General features: G+C 45.0%; 1 protein-coding gene across 1 annotated transcript; it reads left to right on the forward strand.

Annotated features, from left to right (window-relative positions):
• Positions 1-5170: 5170 nt before the first annotated feature.
• Positions 5171-16892, forward strand: Pabpc1 (poly(A) binding protein cytoplasmic 1). Its single transcript, XM_041637640.1, has 15 exons — positions 5171-5842; positions 8087-8280; positions 8433-8548; positions 10494-10633; positions 12323-12417; positions 12615-12752; positions 12938-13033; positions 13297-13569; positions 13719-13809; positions 14273-14383; positions 14468-14622; positions 15091-15175; positions 15485-15615; positions 15918-16010; positions 16456-16892. The coding sequence occupies exons 1-14, from the start codon at positions 5650-5652 to the stop codon at positions 16008-16010; spliced, it is 1911 nt and encodes a 636-aa protein (XP_041493574.1). The 5' UTR covers positions 5171-5649; the 3' UTR covers positions 16456-16892.
• The last annotated feature ends 861 nt before the right edge of the window (positions 16893-17753 follow it).

A 17753-nucleotide genomic window follows, 5' to 3' on the forward strand; every position in this document is an offset into this window, starting at 1 on the left:
TCAGATTGAACCCCAATTTCTGTCTCTGAGTTTATAATAATTGTGCTTCAAGTTTGTCATAGAAACCAGCCAGTGCATGCCTTTAATCTCAGCTGTGCGCACCTTTAATCCCAGCCTTGAAGAGGAATATAAAACGGGAGGAGACAGATCTCAGACTCAGTCTCATTCTGAGATTCCTGGAGGCAGGATCGCCATTTTGGACTAAGGTAGAGGTAAGAGCCAGTGACTGGTTGTTTTGCTTTTCTGACCTTCAAACAAGCTTTATTAAAATACAAACAAAATATCAGGGGAACTACTGGGCCTACTGAGAGCAGACATCAGCCAAAGCTCCATTATTACCTGGCCTCCATAAGCCCCTCCTTTAACTGGAGGACCACAGTGTTTCTCGGGATCTCGCTGAATCAAGATCAATTCAGAACCAGTATCCAACAGACCCCAGAAAGTCTGATTGTTCCCCTCCCCCAGTGTACAGTTACCTTGGTAAAAAGTCTTCTCTTGAGGAGAACTGGAGAAAGCTTAACAGTAAAACTTTTAGGTGTCTAATCAGGGTCCTTTGTCAGGGGAACCTGGCCACCCCCTCATTCAGGGTCCTTCGTCAGGGGAACCTACCCTTCGTTAAGGGGTTTCTGGGTCTGCAAATTGGTTCGCTGACCAAGGTGCCTTTGCCACAATCCAATGCGGCCTTTCTTTCATTTGTCTGAGAATTTTTCTGCTTATACAGATAAAACTGATAGCAGTAGGCTTTGAAAATCTATTTCATGCCCGGAAACACCATAATTGATTAGCCAGTACCAAAAGTTCATACAAATCAGGCCACTCTGAAATTTACCTTATCTGTGATGACCATTATGAACACCGTTTTGTTATGTTGCCTGTAGTATGATAGCTATGATCACCCAGCTTCTGGTGGTTCCATACTGCCACCTGGCCCCTGCTGCCTTGGGGCCCAATTAAACTGCTTGCGTTCAGTTCATCCAATTGAGTATCAGCATCTCCAAACGTAAGGTCTGGCACAAGGAAAAGGACGGCAATGCAATGTGTTGGTGCCCCCTCACCATTTCATGTCTTGTAGGATCTGTAAAGGTTGTGTCTTCTGGGCCTTCCCCTTGCAGAGGATTAGGCTTTGTACAGCATGCTCACCCTAGTGTTGCAATTTCTCTGAGCCTTAAACATCCCTTCAATACTAAGCCAAGGGTTATCAGACATCTCCAGCTCTTTTTTAGTAAGCCAGCTTTTGATAAATGCTTCAGCCAACCACTTAAACGTTTCACTTTTGTGGGGGAGGGGTTTGTGATAGGGTTTGTCTGTGTAACAGCCTGACTGTCCTGGAACTCACTCTGTAGACCAGGCTGGCTTCGAACTCACGGAGATCCGCCCGCCTCTGCCTCCGAGTGCTGGGATTAAAGGCGTGCGCCACCACCGCCCTGTTAACTTTTCACATGTTTACCTGTGTGAGCTTCCATATTAAACCTAGAATCTCTACTCAGGGGTTCCATGTCAATCAACTCAGCCTGGTCTCGTTCTTCATCCTTCTACCATTATCCCACACCCTAACCATTCCTACACGTATTCCCCAGATTTCTGTTTGGACAAATTAGCAAGACCATTAAGCTCCACTTCTTTGTGGACCACACTTTCTACCTCCCCTCTAGGAGTTTGCTTTGCCTTGAGTCTGGTTATAAGTCTAGGGCCAACTATTGGTACCTGGAGGGACACTGCCTTTCCTTCAGAGAAAGTTACTCCTGATTTAACAGGCACCAGAGGATTAGCTTCCTCAATGAAAGTTGAAAAGGGCAGTGTTCCAAGGGGTGGGGCTGAGGGTACTGCTTCCTCAAGCGAGATAAACCCTTGCGAATCTGAGGGTTCAAAGTTCCCAGCTTCAGTAGGGTCCTCCCACACATCCCCATCCCAAGTTATAGGAGCCCATTCTTTACCAATTAAGGCCCTTGCTTTAACTACTGACATTCTCTGAGCCTGAGGCTTGAATTTTCATTTGAATTTTCATTGTAATTCAGCCAACCTTACAATGAGAACTTTGGTCTGATTTTCTGAAACTCTGTGGCTGCTGGAGGGAAGACTCTCTTCCAGGGCACACTTAGAAACAGACTGTTTTTTCACACCTGGAGCTGTCAGTTTCATCACTGAGGTCATTGTTGTCCTTCACTGTATTCTGAATTTGGTTAATTTTATCATGGAGCTCGTTCCTATCCTTTAGCAATTTATCCAGAGATATTAAGAGCAACCGACCAGCAGCATCATTTCCCCCCAAACCCTCAAAGGTTTCAAATACAACATCACCGAGTCCATTGCCATTTACTACTGATGAACCAAGATAATCAAAGGCGTTTATCTCTATAAATGTGAAATATAGTTTACACTATGGGCTTCCAGTACTTTCTGAGCTCCCAGGAGAGAGGGACTGGAGAGCTGGAGAGGCTTCAGTAGTTGAAGATGCTGGTGAATCAAAAAGCCTATTCCAGATACTTAAAAGAGTCATCCAATATTCCTGTTTCACCAGAACCACTCTGGTGCCAAAATACGTATTAGTCAGGGTTCTCTAGAGCCACAGGACTTATGGAATGAATCAATCTCTCTGTCTCTTTCTCTCTATGTGTGTATGTGAATTTATTGGTATGGTTTACAGGCTGCAGTCCAATTGTTGCGGAATAATCTTTTTGTACACTTTAAAGATGTGTCACTCAGATTGACTTAATAAAAAGCTGAACAGCCAATAGCTAGGCAGGATTTTGAAGGCAGAGAGGATGCTGGGAAGGAGAAGGGAGATGCCTTGAGACACAGAGCGAGTAGTATGGGCACTATGGAGATGAGGCAGGAAGAAAATTAATAAAAATGGGTTAATTAAAGTTATAAGGGCTAGTTAATAACAAGCCTAAGTTATTGGCTGAGCTTTCATAATTAATAAAAAGTCTCTGTGTGGTGATGCGTGGTGATTCGGGAGTAGCTGCATCTAACAATGGTGGCTGTGAATGGGAAATCCAAAGTCCAGCAGCTGCTCAGTCCAGCGGGCTGAGTTCCTAACTGCACTTACCATTTGGAAGTTTGTACAAAGTGAATTTATGCTGGATGGTGGTGGCTCACGCCTTTAATCCCAGCACTCAGGAGGCAGAGGCAGGTGGATCTCTGAGTTCGAGGCCAGCCTGGTCTACACAGTGAGTTCCAGGACAGCCAGGGCTACACAGAGAAACCCTGTCTCAAAAAAACAAACAAACAAAAAAATTTACAACACAGACAACTTTTGATAGTTCGCACCTTTAATCTGGGCCCCGTCTTTCTTTGGAATACTCTATAAAGGCAAAAGGAGAAGAGTGTTCTTTGCCTGCTTGCCCTTGTCACCCAAGCTCTCATTGTTGGGCTGCAGTCATTTCAATAAATTCCTATATTATTATATAGAGAGTTCTGTGACTCTAGAGAACCCCGGCTGATGCAATATGTTAGAGACAGAGGCAAAGGTAGTGATTATACATGATTTTAACTCTTGCCGCCATCTTTCCAAGTTCCTTTCATGGGTTGTTACAATGGAGTGTGTGCAGAAAAGGACTGGAGGGGCTGGTTCTTGCCTTCCACACGGGCCTGAAGTACACAACTCAGGCCACCAGGTGTGACAGCAAGCGCCTTTACCCAGTGAGCTATCCTGACAGCCATCCGGAATGCCCCTTCTGGTTTTTGTTTTATATTGCTCTTACTCAGGAGTTAAAATGACGTCATTTTCTTTTAAACTACTTTGGAATCATCACTGTTTTATTTTGAAATATTTTAGAATAGGTTCTTTTTGGTGGGTTGGTTTTTGAGACAGGGTTTCTGTGTGTAGCCCTGGCTGTCCTGGAATTAGCTCTGTAGATCAGTTTGGCCTTAAACTCTGAGATTCACCTGATTCTGCCTTCTGAGTGCTGGGATTAAAGGCGTGCGCCAACACACCCGGCATTAACAGTGGTTTTCTGATTGACTATTTTAACTAGGGTCTTAGTAAATTGAATATTTATAGTCCATAGTAATAGATGTGTCTTCCTATAGAACAGTCCTAAATTGGACTCATTTGTAAAGCACACAACAACACGGTTTTCAAAACTATTATCTTAACCAATGTGGATTTGTGTGTATCACAACCCTGGCTGGCCTGGATCTTGCTGTGTAGACTAGACTGGCCCTGAACTCAGATGTGCCTGCCCTTGCCTCCAGGGTGCTGCGTTAAAGGCGTGGCTACGATGGCCGGGTTAAGCAGGCTACTAAGGATTTTGACTACTCCTCAATCTGTCAAGTTTGTTTGGTTGAGAGGCAGCGAGTAATTGCGAGGAACGCATACTTTCCGGGGGGGGGGGGGGGGGTATCCATTTTTATCAAGTCCCGTTTTCCACTGCAAAGAAACGTAGTGATGCCAACAGACCATCTCCAGCCACCAGACTCCCAACAGCCGCGCCCCTCCCTCCCTCCCTCCCCTCCGCCGCGTCGAGCGCCCCGGACCCGTGCCAGGTCACGCCCGGGACGGTTGGGGTCCGGTTGAGGTCAGCGAGCCCGCGGCCGTTGAGAACTCCAGCTCCCGACAGGCACCGCTTCCGCGGCCCACGCGCGTGGCGGCGCTGCCCGCTGGGACTCGTAGTGCGGTCCGGGTAGGAGACCGGGGCAGCTCCCCTGCCTCCCTCCGGCGCACAGCTCGGACACCCGGCCCTGCAGAGAGGCTCACACCCGTCCGCCCGTGTCCGGCGCCGCCGCCCGGGGACGTGGGTGGGGGTAGCGAGCGAAGGAGAACCCGCGATGACTCGATCGCGCACGTGGGGGGCGGTTGGGCGCCGAGGAACCCGGAAGCCCCGCGTGCCGCCCACCCGCTGCGCGGACGGGTTAACGCTCCTCCCGGCGGGGGCGGGGCCCGCGAGAGTCGGGGCGTGGCGTGTGCGAGGGGGCGGGGCCGGAGGTCTCCCCGCCCTCCGCCGGCCGTGGCGCGTGCGCAGCAGTGCCGTCCCCGCCCCGGCCCCCACCCCCACGCCCGCAGCCAGCCGCCGCCGCCGCCGCCGCCGCCGCCGCCTCTCCCTCCGCTCTTTCCTCCGCCTCCTCCGGCGCCGTCGCTCGCGTAGGGCCCCGGCGTCAGACGCGCGTGGGCGGGGCGAGTACGGCGGGGGGTATAAGTAGAGGGTGCAGGAGGCGGTGCTTCCCCTTCTCCCCGGCGGTTAGTGCTGAGAGTGCGGAGTGTGTGCTCCGGCTTCGGAACACACATTTATTATTAAAAAAATCCAAAAAAAATCTAAAAAATCCTTTGAAAAAAACCCAAAAAAAAATTTTACAAAAAATCCGCGTCTCCTCCCCCCGCCGGAGACTTTTATTTTTTTTTCTTCCTCTTTTTATAAAATAACCCGGTGAAGCAGCCGAGACCGACCCGCCCGCCCGCCCGCGGCCCCGCAGCTCCAAGAAGGAACCCAGAGACCGAGGCCTTCCTGCCGCCCGGACCCAGCACCGCCAGCCTCGCTCCCCCGGTTCCACGGCCGTTGAGTACGCGTCGATTCCGGTTGAATTTTGTCCCTCTGCGCTCGCCCCCGCTCCCCTCCCCCCGGCTCCGTCCCCCTCCCGGCCCCGCCACTCGCTCTCCTCCTCTCACGGGAAAGGTCGCGGCCTGCGGCCCCGCGGGCAGCCGGTGCCGAGATGAACCCCAGCGCCCCCAGCTACCCCATGGCCTCCCTGTACGTGGGGGACCTGCACCCCGACGTGACGGAGGCGATGCTCTACGAGAAGTTCAGCCCGGCCGGGCCCATCCTCTCCATCCGGGTCTGCAGGGACATGATCACCCGCCGCTCCTTGGGCTACGCGTACGTGAACTTTCAACAACCGGCGGACGGTGAGCGGCAGGCCGGAGGGCGGGCGAGCGGGAGGCCATGCGGCCGGGGGCGGCGGGCCTAGCGGGCCGGGCGAGGGGGTGGGAGGGCACGGCGCGGCGAGCAGCCCCTCGCGGGCCGGCACTTCCTCCTCCGCGACCATTTTCTCGTCCTCGGTCGCTCGCAAACTTTAGGGCGATGACGCGCCTCGCCGGGAGGAGGGTGGGTTGAGATCGCCTCCGCCGCGCGCCCGCCACGAGCCGCGAGGTCCGGGGGCTCCGAGACCCCTCCTGGCGCGCTGGGTGGGGGCGCCCGGCCGGCCATCCCCCTGCCGTGGCCCGGCACTGGCTGGGGAGGAAGTGCGACTCGGGGTTGGGGAGGATACCACGTGTTGAACCCTGTAACCTCACCAGGCCCAAAGGCCTGTTCCTGCCGGTGGCCCAATCGCTGGGGGGAGCCCAAGGCTTCAGAAGAAAGTTATTAGGGTGGTGCCTAGTGGGGGGCATCCTTAGGGTCCCGAGTCCATTCCCAATAGCGCATCCCTGACTGGTGGACCGGGAAAGGCACCTTATGCCATGTGCACTTGCCTGGGGTTTTCCCTAGATGAAGTAGGTTTCTGTCTGTAACCGCGAAGTGGAGGAGGGGGATGTAGGCAGCTCTCTAGGACACCTTAGCTCATTTCAACCAAATTAGTTAGGTCAGTTACTGTATACATTTCGAAATGTTTTACTAACAACACCCGTGGTTATGAATTTTTTTAAAAAATGTAGTCTTAGTAGTTTGGATCATAAATGTTAGAACATGGACTTAATGCTGAATTAGTGCCATCCAAGTGACAATAGTTTCGTTTTGTTTTTTTAAGTAGTCCAGGATATCCATGAATCTTGATTGACTTGATATTTTTTGTGAAATTTGAATGTTCACTGAAACAAATCTAACAATCAGATAAGGTTTATGGCCTATGAGCAAGCAGTTAGGTTAAATCTTAGGAAAAGTCAGCTTAAGTTCATTCGGTTAGTTAGTGACTGACGACCCATTTTTCATTTGGTTAAAGCTGGTGCTGAGATTTTGGATAGGCAACGTGTTGAATGACTGGGAGCCAGAAGTTGTCACCCTGCACTGCAGATTGTCCTGCCCTTTGGCTTTGTACGGGGCTCTGAGTGTCCCTTACAGCTCAGCCCTGGGCAGGATTCGTCACAGGATGTGACATGAGGGAAGGTAGTAACCAAGAACTTGACTACGTAATTTGGAAGACTTAAAACTTAGTGAATTTTTTTTTAAATACAGACTCTCCAGTTTTTAGATGTGCTGGGGTTTGAAAAGTTAAACTTGGAGTTGCCGTGGTTATAGTTCACTGTGTATGGGTGTGCCAGTGGGCCGATATTGCAGCTGCTAAGAGTCTTGCCTCCAGTTCCTCCGTTCATTTTGTGTCTGTTCCATCTTTACAGATAGTTGGGTCTTTTAAAACCAGCTTTTCTCTCTTTTACAGTATTTTCTTATGTACTGCAGTAATCAACAGGGCTTCTTTCTGTTAGTGAGCAGTGCTATGCTTAGTAGGGAGAGGTGACTCATTAAAAAAACCTGTCAAGCTCAAGCAAAGTCAGCAGGACCAGGGAAGCTGAGGAGGTGTGGCCAATTGATAATGAGCATTACTGATTATCATTATTTTCTAGGAACCAAAACTTCCATTTACAGCAAATGGGCGTGGTTGTCCCTTGACTTAATCCCAGCACCTGGGTTTGACTTTAGAGTTTATATGGCCAGCCTGGGCTACATCAAAAGCCAGGCCTACACAGCGAGACTTTATCTAAAAAAAAAATGAACAAGAACTTGTTCTATCTAACTTTACAGTTATTAGTGAGAAATTTGGAATTTGCTTCATGGATTCAAGTGAACTGTGCCTCTTTAAGGACTGGTCTTTTTGCTTAAGGTAGTATTTTCCATTTAAGACAGATGTGGTAATACACTTGATTCCATGACAGAAGCAGTGTTGATGGATCTCTTGAGATCTGGGCTAGTCAGGGCTACATGGAGAGGCCCTAGCTAAAAAAAAAAGGTTCACTTTAGAAATTCTGCACAAGTATACATAATTTAGTCTTTATGGACCTCAAAATTAATTGTAGGATAGATTGAGTTTTTGGAAGGCAGCTATGCTCACCACTATACCACCAATAGATTGAGTTTTTGGATGTGAAGCATAACTGTCCATAAATACAGTGACTAATTAAAGGCTAGTGATATTTACTTGGAAAATGTCTTTCTCGCAGCGGAACGTGCTTTGGACACCATGAATTTTGATGTTATAAAGGGCAAGCCAGTACGCATCATGTGGTCTCAGCGTGATCCATCACTTCGCAAAAGTGGAGTAGGCAACATATTCATTAAAAATTTGGACAAATCCATTGACAATAAAGCATTGTATGATACGTTTTCTGCATTTGGTAACATCCTTTCATGTAAGGTAAGCAAAGATGTGACAGATCAATATTTGCAATGTTGAGCTACTTTTTTTGAGCATCTGTGTTCCAAGATAGCCAGGTTAGGTGGCTACCATCTCTGCACCGTAGAAAAGCAATAGCAAGTAATAAAAGTGAGCGTATCTTCTTTCCCCAGGTGGTCTGTGATGAAAATGGCTCCAAAGGCTATGGGTTTGTGCATTTTGAAACACAGGAAGCAGCTGAAAGAGCTATTGAGAAAATGAATGGAATGCTTCTAAATGACCGTAAAGTGTAAGTATAGCTTTAGTGTACTATTAAGTCTGTTTTTAAATGGCCCCACCATTGGTTTGAAAAGTAATAGGTTTTTACCCTTAAGTTAAAACTAGCTGGAGCTGAAGTAACACACCTTCAATCCCAGCATTTAGAAGGTAGAGGCAGATGTAACTGTAACTTTGTAGAACCTGCAGGACAGCCTAAGCTGCATAGATGTGTGTCACACACACATAAAAAAAAGTAAAGAAAGATACAGAGAGCTGACATAGCCATGCCTGTAATTTCATCACTTGAGAGATGGAAATAGGAGCACAAGGATCCATGAGTTTAAGGCCAGCCCGGTGGTAGGCTCCATGAGAATGTATCGACTACCAAAGTACATGATGTAGCAAAAGCACTAAACCACGGTCAGAAATGTCACTCAACATTCAGACCTAAATTGAACTAGGTAAATAGAGCTATAAAACTTGATCAAATCAGTGCATTGTTGAACTGGGAATCTTACCATGCAACCTGACCTAACCTTACTAAGGAACTAATTCATTGGCCAGTTTCATATTTGGGGAAACTAGCCAAAGTCATTTAAATGGTAGGTGCCCTAAGACAGTAAACTATTCAACTGTACATACCAGTGCTCTGAAGTCCGCTCGATCTTGGCGTTAGGTTTTGTGATTAATCTTTCCTGAAATAAAATTAAAGAGTTAACAAACTTTTAAGGAATAACACTGAAAACTAATATGAAAGGCTGATTGCTGCCAGTAGACTTCTTGATCTGTGAGAATTTGACTATTCTGTAAAGCCTTGTAGGAAGTGATCTGAGAGGGGAGTTCTTGATGAGTGGCCTGCAGCTTGATTTGATGTCACTCTCATGTGGGTACTGGGACTAGATGAGCCTGGTCTTGTAGCATATACCCATAATCCCTGCTCCTGAGAAACTAAAGGGTTAAAGAACAACCTGAAGTTAGAGAAACCCTGTTTCAAAAACAGAAGAGAAGCAGTCCCTAGAACAGGTTCTCTATCCCTGGTTGTCCAGGACTCACTCTTCCCACTCTGGCTCCCAAGTACTGAGGTCAAAGGTGTCACCCACCACTGCTTGGCCAGAACACTGATCCCAATGTGGAAACCTGAAGCCCAGGTGTTCTCTGCCACCCAGCATCTAAAGCATCAGCACAACAAATGAGATTATGCAAATTAGACTTTAAGATAGAGGTGTTAATCAGTAAAGCCTACAGATTGTGAAATCCAAGACACTTGTGGCCCCTGGAGTGACTCAATTGTTACCACAGTGGAAAACTTGATAGTGCTAGAATAAAAATTAAAGGAATATCTCCGTTGCAGGACCCAAGTGAAGACTGATTTGTTGCTGGTTTAAGTACATATTGAGGCACCATTCTGGGGAGCAGTTTGTTTTTTGTTTTTAATTTTTTTTTTTTAATAATTTGTTCCTAAGAAATATTTGAAGCATCACTTGGGAGAGCAGGAAGTTGTATCTACAATGAATAATTCTCCCTCTGAGGTTCTTCAAACTACATGGAAAAGACCCATGCTTTTGAGGATAAGAGCAAATTGTATTTTCCTTGAAGTCATTTTTGATTTGTGTGGGGTTATAGAAGCTGGTATGGTATTTACTATATTTTTGGTTAATTATACAGTTAGGCCAGACTGTTGTATTAGTAGACAATTGGAAGTTCGTTAAGGAGATGGCACAATTACAGAACCTCTCTGAAACAGTAACGAAAACATTTATGTAGATCTCTTGGTCAGCACTGAACAGTTCTCACAGGAGTACCCTCTTTAACCTGGGTTAACTGGATGTCAGTGTGCACTGGAAGGAAACTTCATTTTATAGTGCATAGATACTGTTGTGGAAGGCCCTGTTTTCAGTGAGGACATTTTATAACCTATTGGCCTTGATCTGAGCTTTATGAAACAGCCTGGTGTTAAAGTGCTGACATCTTCTCAGGTTTGTTGGACGATTTAAGTCACGGAAGGAACGAGAAGCAGAACTTGGAGCGAGGGCAAAGGAGTTCACCAACGTTTACATCAAGAACTTTGGGGAGGACATGGATGACGAGCGCCTTAAGGATCTCTTTGGCAAGTTTGGTAATGTGTCCAAGTTACATCTTTATACTGAGATTGCCTGACCTTTAGTGGCTGATGCTTGACTGGAGAATGCTGCGAAGCTTAGAGTTTAATCTGCTGAGTAGATCTTTTTAAAGGTTTTACTTCATTTTGGGATACTTTAAACACAGTTCTTAAGAGTTGTAGGGCAGCATGGGTGAGACTGTCCTGAGTAAAGTGTACTCTAGTTACAGAGTGGAAAAAGCATGCTCCTTTTAGGTTATGTTAGTGTCAGTAACATTTGAGCAGCTTCAAAGAATGTTTTCAAAGATTCAGGTTCTTCCATCATAACTCCTTGGAAGATCTTTTCAAAGTAAATTCAGCTAGGCGCGCCTATTTAGAAGTTGTACTGTCTGCTGGGTTATAGGAAATCCTGCCTCAAATTTCAAAATAAATTGATTAAGCTCAAGGAAGTGCAAAAACCAGCCTCACTTTTAGGATTGGAGTAAAAGGTGGGTAGTGAGAATCCATCTGTAGGCAATTTGCTGCTGTCTTTTTGTTAAGTTTCAGAACAGACTTAAGTTGTTTTTGTGGTTCAGTTACTCTATACCATTGTAAGGCCAGCCTGAGCTTGCTGCCTTGATTGTTTTTTTAAGGACAGAGTCTCTTTGTGTTGCCCTAGTTGTTGGTGAGCAGTTTACAAAAGCCCTACCTTCCTCTAAGATCTGGGGCTAAAGACATAAAGCATGCACCACACCTGGCTGAATCTTCTTTTTGAGCAAAGACAATTCTTATCTTCTACAAAGATGTGGGATGAGGAGATAAAATAACAGTCAAGTTGTGGATGTTATTCAAGTTTTCTAGGAGTTTCTCATTACATATCTTACCTATGTTGCATCTGGAACCCTTTTGTCTTTTTTTCTTGAGGGTCACTATGTAGATCGGGTTGTCCTTGAACTTAGGTCTACCATCCTCTGCCTCCCAAGTGCTGGGTTTGAGCTGGTTGTTTTTAATTATACCACCTTTCCCACATCCTGAGTTGACCACTGTCTAGTTAGATTTCTATTGCTGTGTTGAGACACAAGTTAATAAATGGGTGAGTCCGTGACCATCATGGTGGGCAGGATCTGGAGCAGCAGCAGAGATGGTAACAACCACAAAGCAGTTAAGAGAGTTAACTGGAATGGTGTGTGCCTGTGAGGGCTGTTCTCATTGAGAACACCACTTCCTGTTCTTACAGAGTAGGTGCTTTAACCCGCGGTGGTCTCTTCTACTTTGGGGAAGCTTGTCCTTAGAAATAACCTGGGGTAATTCAGTTGTCTCTTTCTGCAGAGCTGGTATTCCCTCTGCTGTTCAAAGACAGATGACCCAAGAAGGCTTTTCAAGTTTATTCTTAGTTCTGAGCAAGAAAAATCAATCAAATTAGTTACCTAAAGGGCTTCTCTACTTACTGAACTAAGAAAAACTTTGAGTTTGTAAGACATCTCAGTGTAAGAACTTCCAGGCATGTATAAAATATTTATACAAAAGATCTGTGAAGAGAACAGCTAAAGTCTTGGAGCTTGAGCGGTCTGGAGTTTGCTCTGAAATGTGGTGGTGGGGGCGGGGTGCACTTGCCTTTAATCCCGGCAGAGGTGGGCAGATGCAGGGAAACCCTCTCAAAAATAAAAAAGGTGAAATATATACTTAATTAACAGTGGACTAGTTTTGACTCTTTGCGAATTCTTTTAGGGCCTGCCTTAAGTGTGAAAGTGATGACCGATGAAAGTGGGAAATCCAAAGGGTTTGGATTTGTGAGCTTTGAAAGACATGAAGACGCACAGAAAGTAAGTTTAAAAAGTTCTTTTTGCTTGTGTAGATAAGTTTATGCCAACATTAACAAAAGCTTTCATGTAGTAATCAAATATTTGTATTGTATGTGTTAGAGAATTTGGAGTGTATACTGCACTCAAACCTGGAGATTTGGGCATGGGGGTGCCTGTACCTTCACAAGTAATTAAGGTTTTTGTTTGGTTTCTGTAAGGCTGTGGATGAGATGAACGGAAAGGAGCTCAATGGAAAACAGATTTATGTTGGTCGAGCTCAGAAAAAAGTGGAACGGCAGACGGAACTTAAGCGCAAATTTGAACAGATGAAGCAAGATAGGATCACCAGATACCAGGTCCGTTTTTACTTGAATGAGCAAACTAAGATAGGGTTGAGGAACCTATTTTGCATTCACTTTAGTTATTGCCACGTAACAGAATTTGAGAGGGAAGAGAAGGAACACGGGCTAATGTAATAGGAGTTCTTGGGTACCACAGAGGGCTTCCTACCTCTCTTCAGTTTGTCTGTCTGTCTTTTCAGGGTGTTAACCTTTATGTGAAAAACCTTGATGATGGTATTGATGATGAGCGTCTCCGGAAAGAGTTCTCTCCGTTTGGTACCATCACCAGTGCAAAGGTAAGAGGAGCGTGTGCGATATTATGTATAAAAGATAAGAGGGAAGGCCCCGAATACCTTGGAAAGTTGCTGTTGTATAGCTCCCTCTTCCAGCTGTATTTGCCTGCAGTAATGCATGTGTGCCCTGAGTATTGATTGGAAGGAAGAACTCGGTTGATGCAAGTTGGTTCTGGCACTAACAGGATTACTTGGTTCAGTGACTTCACTGGTTTATTCTACCATTGTACTAACCTTTCATTTTTCTTTATTATTTTTCTTTATAGGTTATGATGGAGGGTGGTCGCAGCAAAGGGTTTGGTTTTGTATGTTTCTCTTCCCCTGAAGAAGCCACTAAAGCAGTTACGGAAATGAATGGCAGAATTGTGGCCACGAAGCCACTGTATGTAGCTTTAGCTCAGCGCAAAGAAGAGCGCCAGGCTCACCTCACTAACCAGTATATGCAGAGAATGGCGAGCGTGAGAGCTGTGCCCAACCCCGTGATGAACCCCTACCAGCCAGCACCTCCTTCAGGTTACTTCATGGCAGCTATCCCACAGGTGAGTGAGGAGGAAAGAACCTCATGCTGTGTTGTGTGTGCTTTGATAATAAAGCACTAAGTTTCTAGGATTGGGGAAATGGAAAGCGATGGAGAGTATTGTGGAGGGTTCACCCCGCCAGAGCTGATGTGCTTGCTTTCTTCCCACAGACTCAGAACCGTGCTGCATACTATCCTCCTAGCCAAATTGCTCAACTAAGACCAAGTCCTCGCTGGACTGCTCAGGGTGCCAGACCTCATCGTAAGCTTCTTTTAGTTACAACAGGGATTGGAACATGGGGTTTAACTCAGAGATACAACACAACCTATCGTCTGCTAGGCTGTGGTTTTAATATAATGTATATGAGGCAAAGTTTATAATTTATGCTTAGGTGATCTTCAGTGTGTAGGTTTGATTTTCCTAGATAAGATTGGGGATTTGTTCCAAATCTTCGTTTGCCTTGGTGACTGTCTTCAAAGCTCAGATGACTATGGGGCTTTAGGGTTGTGACATTGGTCTTTGCTCATGTCAGTCTGGACTGCAGGAGTCCTTGGTGTTTCTTTTTGATCCTATTGCATATCTTTTGGCATTGTGCGATTTAGTAAGTTCAAAACCCAATACATACCAGGGTTTCATGTAGCTTTTTATACAAACCTCAGTCCTAGAGAACCACTAATTTTGACCTAGTAAGGTTCTCAGCCATGTATGTTACCTTTAAATGCAGCATTCCAGAACATGCCCGGTGCTATCCGCCCAGCTGCTCCTAGACCACCGTTTAGTACTATGAGACCAGCTTCCTCACAGGTTCCACGAGTCATGTCAACACAGCGTGTTGGTGAGTCTTTCTGTTTAAAAAAAAGAAAAAATTGATTTCCAATTTGAAATGGTACAGTACTCTAAGATACTTCTTTTTCTTTAGCTAACACTTCAACACAGACCATGGGTCCACGTCCTGCAGCTGCTGCTGCTGCAGCCACTCCTGCTGTCCGCACCGTTCCCCAGTATAAATACGCTGCGGGAGTCCGCAATCCCCAGCAACATCTTAATGCACAGCCACAAGTTACCATGCAACAGGTGCGGTTTTATCATTTGTTTGTGAGGGTCGTGGTACTTAGCTAAACTCAAAGGTGATCAGTTGTTTGATCTATGAGAGCTTAAGCTCTCTGTGGACCATCTTACTAGTTGGTTATATGTGAAGAGGTTTTAGGACTAGAATGCAGCCAGTAGTCTCCCTGAATTAATATGCTGTTTTTGTTTGACATGGATATAAGGAAGATGTGAAGGAAAGTTTAGTTAAATGGTTTAGACGTCACCTTTTTCCTAGTCATGGAACCAAAACTTGATTGTATGATTCCAAAGAAGACTTTATTTAAAATGTAACTATTTCAGGTACAGATATGTCATGTGATTGTCTATACTTAGTACTTAGCCAGTGTTTCCCTCTGGATTTAAGTAGTCGGATCCCTGTGATTGTATGTTGATGGGTGGCTGGGTTTTGTTTCATTACTTTGGGACTTAAGAGGTTTCCTGTTTTATGTCCAGCCTGCTGTTCATGTGCAAGGTCAAGAACCTCTAACTGCTTCCATGTTGGCATCTGCCCCCCCTCAAGAGCAAAAGCAAATGTTGGGTAAGTAACTTTGTTGTCTTGGCCTTTCAGAGTCTGCAGAAGACAGGGGTCAGCAATGTTGCAGCTAAAAGCAATGATGTAGGGCGGTAGTGTGAAGGAATTGAGACTGGGAGCTGGTGGGTAGGCTCACACTGATCCCCCACTCCAGCTTTGCAGCAAGGAAACTGATGCTGACATTTGAGAAGCCGGTTCCACCAGAAGTGATTGGCTTGTGACAGATTGTGTGCAGACGGGTGTGCATTAGTAAGGTTCTAAACACCAGGTTGATAATGGCCCTTGCTACTTTCTGATAGATTATTTTGTTCCTAGGTGAACGGCTGTTTCCTCTTATTCAAGCCATGCACCCTACTCTTGCTGGTAAAATCACTGGCATGCTTTTGGAGATTGATAACTCAGAATTACTTCACATGCTTGAGTCTCCAGAGTCTCTCCGCTCAAAGGTGCTTTGTCATTTGTCTCACTGACTTTTGTTTGGTTTTATTTATTCTACGGAACATTTACATGGCGTATATCGAGTTTAAGGAGCTTTGCAAATGGTGATGCATATACCCTCAATAACTGTAGTGCCTGTTTTTTCAAAGCTCACACTGCTGGTAGATTGTAGAGCTTTCTTGGGTCTCTTGCAGTGGTAACCACTGCTGCTTAGAGCTCATTCCACTCTTCTAAGAAAGTCTGTTTGGGTGGGGATTTATCAATTACTTTTTTTTTTTTTCTTGAGCCAGTTATGTTTTCCCTTTTCTAGGTTGATGAAGCTGTAGCTGTACTACAAGCCCACCAAGCAAAAGAGGCTGCCCAGAAGGCAGTGAACAGTGCCACTGGTGTTCCAACTGTTTGAGTGAGTGCTCCTTTATAGCAGAGATGAACTTTTACAAATAAATACTAGGTTTTCAGAGGGGAAGATGCATAACAGAGTCGGGATCTCCTGACTGATAACTGACTGGTACTTTAAGTCAATACTGTTTTGCAAAATAGTTTGTATGAAATGGCCCTATAACAGAAGTTGGCTTTTATAATTAATACTTGTATTTATTTATTTGGATGGTGGCTTCTCTGTCCCACCACCAGGATTCTAAGATTACAGTTTGGCAGACACTTTTTCTAAAAATGACTAGAACCCTGGGCTCGGGCCATGTTGTGCCTGATGTAGATATGGGTGTTAAGGAGCGGGTATGGCTGTGCCAATAAAAGACAGGCAGCTTACTGACTTGCTGGATTCAGTCAAGGGCTTTAATTATGTGTTCCTATTGGTCTTATTTTATTTTATTTTTTGACATTTACAGATTGATCAGGGACCACGAAAAGAAACTCGTGCTTCACCGAAGAAAAAATATCTAAACATCGAAAAATTTAAATATTATGAAAAAACATTGCAAAATATAAAATAAATAAAAAAAGGAAAGGAAACTTTGAACCTTATGTACCGAGCAAATGCCAGGTCTAGCAAACAGTGCTAGTCCTAGATTACTTGATTTAAAACAACAAAAAATACAAAAAAATAGTAAAATATAAAAACAAATTAATGTTTTATAGACCCTGGGAAAAGAATTTTCAGCAAAGTACAAAAATTTAAAGCATTCCTTTCTTTAATTTTGTAATTCTTTACCGTGGAATAGCTTGGGATGTCAGTTCTGTTTTAAGTAGCAGAACTGATAACTAAGCAAGGAAACGTAATTTGGATTATAAAATTCTTGCTTTAATAAAAATTCCTTAAACAGTGGATGGTTGTGCTTTCATTTCCTTTGGTTCTCTTGTCAGTTGACGTGTGTAGCGAGTGCTTGCTGCCTTTTAGAAGTAGAGGGCTGGAAGCAGTTACCAAGTCTGTAAAATACAGGCTATTTTCAGAGTTTGTGTGTGTATGTGTTGGTTTTAGACAAGGTCTTGCTGTGTAAATGAGACCATCCTTAGCCTCCCGAGATTGTGTTTGTAGGTGTGTTACCACTTTGACAATACTATGTGTATTAGTTGGTTCCCCTTATTTATTGACCTGTTGCATATATAGTTCATTGGTTCTTAACATTTACACAAATCTGTCACTACTAGGATTTTGTACTACAAAATAATTATCTTAGGTCCTTGGTGACAGCACTCTGTATTGGAGAAAATAGGTATTTGAGACACTATGCCTATCACTACAGTACACCTATCTCTTTGAAAGACTTGGTGCATTTACAGAATGTGGCCTAATTTTAGGGTACTATGGTACCTTGTTCAGAGTGTGAACCTGTAATACTTATTGTGTGACTTCTGTGCCCAGAATGCTCTTGACTTGGTTTTGTCTGGCCTAGACTACATTTGGTTGACAATAAGTTTGAAGGGGGAGTTTGGGTCTTTTGTTTGTACACAGTTTCTCTGTTGTGAAACTAGACCAAGCTGGCCTCAGCTCAGATCAGCCTCCCTCTGCTTTCTTTCGGAGTGCTGGTATCCCTTGTATTTCTATGTTTTGGGGGTTGATTAGCGAATGTCACCTAACTTGTTTTTGGGGGGTGCTTAGGGATGGTAGAGAATTATAGTACAGAAAGTTTCAGGTTTTGATGTTTGAAGTAGGTTCTGTTGAAAAAGGTGTATGAAGTGACCGCTA

This window comes from Microtus oregoni, unplaced genomic scaffold, assembly GCF_018167655.1.
Source record: "Microtus oregoni isolate MIOR12 unplaced genomic scaffold, Mior012 000053F_ref0000044, whole genome shotgun sequence".
NCBI lineage: Eukaryota > Metazoa > Chordata > Mammalia > Rodentia > Cricetidae > Microtus > Microtus oregoni.

What these genes read in the sequence shown, in the direction of transcription:
- Pabpc1 (XM_041637640.1), top strand. Translation starts at nt 5,650, where the DNA reads ATGAACCCCAGCGCCCCCAGCTACCCCATGGCCTCCCTGTACGTGGGG. An exon ending in CTTTCAACAACCGGCGGACG is followed by an intron (nt 5,843 to 8,086) that starts GTGAGCGGCAGG and finishes TCTTTCTCGCAG; the next exon opens with CGGAACGTGCTTTGGACACC. An exon ending in TCAGGGTGCCAGACCTCATC is followed by an intron (nt 13,810 to 14,272) that starts GTAAGCTTCTTT and finishes CTTTAAATGCAG; the next exon opens with CATTCCAGAACATGCCCGGT.